Raw genomic sequence first — 5,991 nt, forward strand, 5'->3', positions numbered from 1 at the left:
GACAAAGATGGGCAAATGCACAGGTGTCCTCTCCACACATTCCTCCATTAAATTACTGGTCACTTTGTTCCTGTGCCCAGCTAGACCAGAATGCAGAGGTCCCAAGGGAAAGAATTGCATCTGACCCATTTCTGTGTCCCCAGTACCCTCTGAGCCAAGCCCCATGCCATGGACTGAGGAAGTAATGGTGTAGAGGGGGAAACTGCCCCTACCTTCAAGACCTCCCGGCCCAGTGCAAGTTACCCACCAAAGGTCAAGAGGTCACTGAGAGAGTCCAGGGGTCACTCGTGGGGATTAAACTAGGACATCTGGGATAAAGCATAGAAGATCTCGCTAGAACCAGGATCCTGGATTCATTTCTCAGATATTTATTGATGCTTCCTCAGGCTGCAAAAACAGCTCCTAGTTTGGTGGAAAATGCGAGAAAACCAAACAGTTCCAGTCCTTAGTCACCTAACCTTGGTTAGAGAGAGAAGTAGAGTCATATCAGGGAGACTCAGGAGCAGGGATTTTGGAGCAAGTGGAGGTTAGGTTGGGGTGCGTGAGTGGAGTTGGGATGAGGTTGGCATGGAGGTCCCAGAGCCCAGGCACTGGATTGGACAGGGCTATGTTGGGCTGAGTGTTTCTGAGACTCAGTAGTGCTGGATGAGGAAGAAAAAACTCTTTGGTGATCAGCTCCAGGAGCCAGGGAGGTGAGAAGCCGCCAGGATACCACGTGCTGCAATGGGCGTGGCTCCGGGGTGCTGGGCGGGGTCAGCAGTTGTGCCTTTTCTCACAGATCCAGCCGTCCTTCTCGCTGTCACATGGTGCGTCGTTCCATAGCCCCGTGCGCAGCATCATGACACAGTCCTCACGGCCCCGAGCATCATTGGGCTCTCCCCGGTTCCAGTGGCTGCAGTGGTTGAGTGGGGATGTTGCTGGGAATCTAGACGGAGGATGAACGCGGGGTCCCGCCTTCCTCTCCACGCTGTAGCCTATTTATTGCTTGGGTCTACTCTAGACACCCCGGCTGTCTAACCTGAGCGTACACCTGGTATATAACTTTTTAACGCCCAGCATTTAACCTGAGGACAGTTCCTGGGGTCCAGCCTGCCCACGCCTAAGCGTGGAGCCCCAGCCAAGGGGTCTCTGAAATCTAGCCAAAGCATGTCCTCTAGAGTCTAACCTGTCTCCCTCCCCAGGTCTCACCAGGAGCCCTTCTCTCACCTGAAGCTGAGAGAGACTCCGTCCACCCACTGGTAGCCCTGAATCTTGCCCAGATGGCGCACAGCCCTCAGGCCCAGCCAGTAACCACGGCCACGTGTGTTCCGAGTCAGGAAGCCCTAGAAAGGAGGGGACGTCTGAGCCTGCAGTCTGCCCCGCCCCGCCCCACCGCCTGACCACGCCTCCTCCCTCTGCGCACCTGCTCTTCCAGGCCCCCAACGATCACCAGGTGAGCGCTGGCATTCGCGCAGTGACCCTGCGCCGCCGCCCACGTGGTCTTTGGCACAGAGAAAAAGTAGCAGGAGCCCTCGAAGGACAGCCACGACGTGGGGCACGGCTCGCAGGAGTCTGCGGGGTGGCGAGGGTCAGAGAGGTCGAGTGTTTCCAGGGGGAACGCACCGAGAGGATGCAGCGGGTAGGGGTTCGGCCCCGCAGGCTCAGGGGTGGAGACACAGAACCAGGCCAAGGTCCAAGAGAGTCAGGGTCCACTTACACCCTCACAGCCCGCCTCCCGCCCCTCGTGTTGCTCACTATTATGGAGCCTCACGGCCTCCAGCGCCCGGAACAGCTCAGTGCGGACGTCCTCACGGTTCCTGCTGGCTTCCGCCAAGCCCTGGGTCACTGCGGGGTCAACGGAGCGGGGATCAGGGTCAGGACCAGAGTCATGACTAGCTAAAGGTTAGGACCCCTGTCCGTGGTCATTGTGCCCTCGGTGCCAGCATCCAGGATGGCACAGGGTCAAGGGCGGTTACAACTGGGCGGGGTCCGGGTGTGGCCGATGCTGGGAGTCGCAGTCAAGGTCAGAGTGCAGCTTCAGGGTCAGGACAGGGTGCATGATCGGGGTCAGGGGTCAGCACTCAGGACGGGGTCGGGGTCCGGGGACACGGCCAGGACTTAGGGCTGGGGTCGCGTCGGGCACTCACCGCGCTCACGCAGTTCCCGCAGGGCGCTCTCCTGCTCCATCAGCTTCGCCTGCGCCTCCCCAAGCTCCGCGCGCGTGGTCTGCAGCTGCGCCTGCGTCCCGGAGCCTGGGAGTCGCCGGGTGAGAGGCCCGAGGGTGGCGAGGATGGGGCGGGACTTCGGAGACCAGCCTGCTCCGCCCCACCCGCCGCAGGCCTCGCCCCCGGCCCCCCTCCCATCCCGGCCACAAGACCCCCGCCCCTACGCCCACAGCCTCGGCCGCGCCCCCTCACAGCAGCTGCGGCAGACTCCGACCTCCTCCTTCAGGGCACCCAGCGCTGCCGTCTGCTTCGAGGCTGGAACGACCCCCGCCCCAAAACGCATGCCCCCCCCCGGGTCACTTGGGAGGACTCAGGGTCCCCCTTCCCCACCCTGGGGCCAGCCTCAGGGACCATAGAGTCCCCACGCACCCGAGACTCCATCTCCGGGGTCTCAGACGCTCCCACCCAGCATGTCCCGGGGGCCCAGGCGCCTGGCTCGGCACGCACCGTTTGTCCTCAGCAGGTCCTGGCCGCCGAGTAGCGCCGCGCGCTCCGTGGAGGCTGCGGAGAGAGGCTCCTGCAGGCGAGGCCAGGGACTCGGAAATCCTCCCCTCGCCCGGGGGGTGCGGGGTCCCCCGATTCGGGACCACAGAGCGGGCGGCCAGGCATACAGCGCACACGATGTGCACACACGCGGATGGGGGACAAACGCGCGGGGACTCGCACACATAAGAGCACGCCAAGCACACACGCGTGAGTGCAGACGGCCCGAAGATGTACACACACTCTGCTCACACTCAGACGCGAGCAGGAAGCCAGGGTGCAGCTGGTGCGCACTGCAATGGGGGTTTTGTGTCCCCAGGGGGGCCGGACGCAACCCCTCCCCATCGAGAGTCACTCACCCTTGGACAATAGGATACTCAGAATCACAGCCCACAGGACTATGGTGACCAGGACAGCCAGGGCCAAGAAGAGGGGTCTCCGGCTCCAGTGCACCCGGTGTCCCCAGTGCCCTGGCAGAATAAGGACAACATGCTGGGTCCCCCAGGACTGAGCCCTGGAGGCCTGGGTTCCTCCCAGGAAGCTGAGATTCAGAGAAGTTAAGTAACTGTGTGCATGGCCACACAGCTTCTAAGTGGCAGAGTTAAAATTGGACCCTGGTCCAACTGGCTCTGTGGCCTGTGATGTCTCTTCTGCACCCACGACCCTGGCCTGTATTGGCTCTTCCCTCCCCTCCCCCATCAAACCCCAGACACGGGCAGGGATGAGGCAGTCTGGTTGCTCATACCTCCGGGGACCTCCTCGGAGCTGCCGCCCCACTTGCTGTACCTGGTGGTGTCCATGGTGGTGCAGGCACCCAGTCCCTGGCAGAGATATAAACTTCACCCCCGTCCTCACTGGACCTACGCACTCCCTTCCTTCCTTCCCATTTTCTTGGCCTTAATTCCTGGCAATCGGAATCCATAGACCAATCACAGGATTGGGCCCTTTCTAGGCTGGGCTGGGCTGGGCTGGAATGAGGAGGGACGGTTCCAGCCTCCCGGTCCTGGCCGCTGCAGGTCCATCCCCAGGATGGTGTTGGAGGCTTCTCTTTGGAGCTAGGTCCCCATCTCTTATGGGCCTGGGGCTGGGTTTTATCTCGAGAGGGACCCACTGAACCCGACCAAATTGGCTCCTGAGAAAGCCCCCTCAGGCGTAGCCCCCACAGGCCAGTTCAGGTCCCGCCTCAACTCCCCTGCAGGTGCCTGCAGAGGCTGGGTTTGAACCTGACCTTGATCCAGTCCCTCTGGACCAGAAGGGAACAAACAGGTTTGTTACAGAGGTAGCTGGCTGAGCTGCAGGACTCTACCACTGTGTGGGTTCTAGGCAGCTTCTAGAAGCCTTAGTTTTCCCCTCTGTGTAAAGGAGATAGATATGGACCTCTCTCACAAAGATGCTATGATAAAGAAACGGGACAGTCTCACTGACTCACGCCTGTAACCCCAGCACTTTGGGAGGCCAACGTGGAAGGATCGCTGAGCCCAGGAGTTCCAGACCAGCCCGGGCAACATAACAAGATCCTCATTTCTACAAAAAAAAAAAAAAATATATATATATATATATATATATATATACATATGAAAAAGAAAATTGAAAACATAGAAAAAAGAAAGAAAATGAGGTTATACCTGTCTACCTAGGACCATCTCAGGCACATCAAAAACGCTCAATGTTCATGAAGTTCATGCATTCTTCCAACAAACATTGAGCGCCTGCCATATGTTAGGCATTGATCTTGGAACTGGGGCCACATCAGAGAATAAAATAAGCAAATTCCTCTCTTCTTGGAGCTAATATTCTAGGAGAAGTGTGGGGAGACAGACTCCATACTCAACATAATAAACATAATTGAAAACGTAAGTTGTATAACATAGTAGTTCTCAGCTGGGGGCAATTATGTCCACCAGGGGACATTTGGCTATGGCTGGAGGCACTTTTGGTTGTCACAGAATGTGTGTGTGTGTGTGTGTGTGTGTGTGTGTGTGTGTGTGTGTGTACGTGTGTGCTCCAGTCATCTAGTGGCTAGAGGCCAGGGATGCTGCCCAAGTCCTACAATGCCCAGGACATCCCTCATAGCAAAGAATGATCTGACTCCTAATATCCATAGTGCAAAAGGTGGGAACCCTAGTATACTATATTCAAAAGTCATAAATGCTATGAAAAAAAATGAAGGGAAGAAAAAGTTCAGTAAGATAAGTGCTTGGCAGGACTGGGATGGGCACTAAGCAGTGGGCAGTGGCTAGGGTGGCCGAGGCCAACCTCACTGACAAGGTGAAATGTTGAGCACTTAATGGAATATTCCAGTCCCTCTTGTAGATATGTAAACACACTCCATCTTCTTGAGCCTCTCAAAAACCCTTATCCATGGGTAACCATTCGAATGTGTTCTGGGGAAAGGATTTACATGGAAGTGATTGATCAGCCCTTATTGAGGAGATAGAATTAGTTCATTTGGGAAATTGGAGGAGGTTTTCTGGAAGAGACAGCATGAGATGTGTGGCTTCGAGGACATGTGTACTGTGGACCGAGAAAGGAAGGACACAGGCACACGGCACAGCCAAGGCAAAGGCAAGAGGGCAGGAAAGTGGGGCTCTGCTGGATACACCTGTGGCTGAAGCTGCCTTGGTGAGCTGGGGCGGAGCTGTCCAGCTTAGCGAGGAAGCCAGAAGGCTGCCCATCAATGTCCTGTGCCCAGACCTTGCTGCAGGGTAACTGAGAGGGGAAGAGAGGTCCTAGAAGGAGGCAGCAGACCTCTAACCTCTATCCCTGGCCCAGGACAAGGAAGGGAGGCCTGTTTCTCAGGTGGGTGGGGAACATGTAACAAGGGAATTTGAAGACAATATGATGAGTCTGGGAAGTACAAGAGACTGTGAGAACCACTGGAGACACTGGCTGAGCCTGGAGGGCTTCCTGAAGGAGGTGATGCCTGGGGAAGGAGTCAGAATTATTCCAGAGGAGATGGATACATTGAAGAACGGTCCCAACATGGTATCAGCACATGCAAAGATTGGGAGAGTAAGGGAACAGGACTTGTTGGAGAAGCTGAGACTAATTCAGGGGCAATCATCTGGGGCTAGGGTGTCAGCTGTGGTCACATCATACAAGGACCTGAATAGCAGGGACAAGAGGTTTGGGTGAATGTGGGAAGAAGGTAAAAGTCACAGGATTCAGCTGCAAGGCCATGACCACTCTGGTTTCCATTCTCTGCAGAGATGAAAGGATTGCTGTAACCAGGGAAGCCAGCCCACAGCAAAGGGCATGTGGTGTATTAGTTGTCGCTCTGAAGTCTGGCTTTGCTTTTATTTTT

The 5,991-nt window shown here is 56.5% G+C and overlaps 1 protein-coding gene across 2 annotated transcripts; it reads right to left on the reverse strand.

Moving 5' to 3' along the window:
* Positions 1–345: 345 nt before the first annotated feature.
* Positions 346–3,553, reverse strand: CLEC4G (C-type lectin domain family 4 member G). 2 transcript variants are annotated; one of them, XM_010385060.2, is made up of 9 exons: positions 3,433–3,553; positions 3,047–3,157; positions 2,652–2,705; positions 2,397–2,459; positions 2,127–2,231; positions 1,735–1,824; positions 1,403–1,551; positions 1,207–1,322; positions 346–892 (listed from the first exon to the last, which is right to left on the reverse strand). In XM_010385060.2, the coding sequence occupies exons 1-9, from the start codon at positions 3,485–3,487 to the stop codon at positions 754–756; spliced, it is 882 nt and encodes a 293-aa protein (XP_010383362.1). In that variant the 5' UTR covers positions 3,488–3,553; the 3' UTR covers positions 346–753. The 2 variants fall into 2 exon arrangements, with proteins under 2 accessions (XP_010383362.1, XP_010383363.1); XM_010385061.2 differs by lacking the exon at positions 2,397–2,459 and having other exon boundaries at positions 348–892.
* Between the last annotated feature and the right edge of the window lie 2,438 nt (positions 3,554–5,991).

Source organism: Rhinopithecus roxellana, chromosome 8 (genome assembly GCF_007565055.1).
Source record: "Rhinopithecus roxellana isolate Shanxi Qingling chromosome 8, ASM756505v1, whole genome shotgun sequence".
Classification (NCBI taxonomy): Eukaryota; Metazoa; Chordata; class Mammalia; order Primates; family Cercopithecidae; genus Rhinopithecus; species Rhinopithecus roxellana.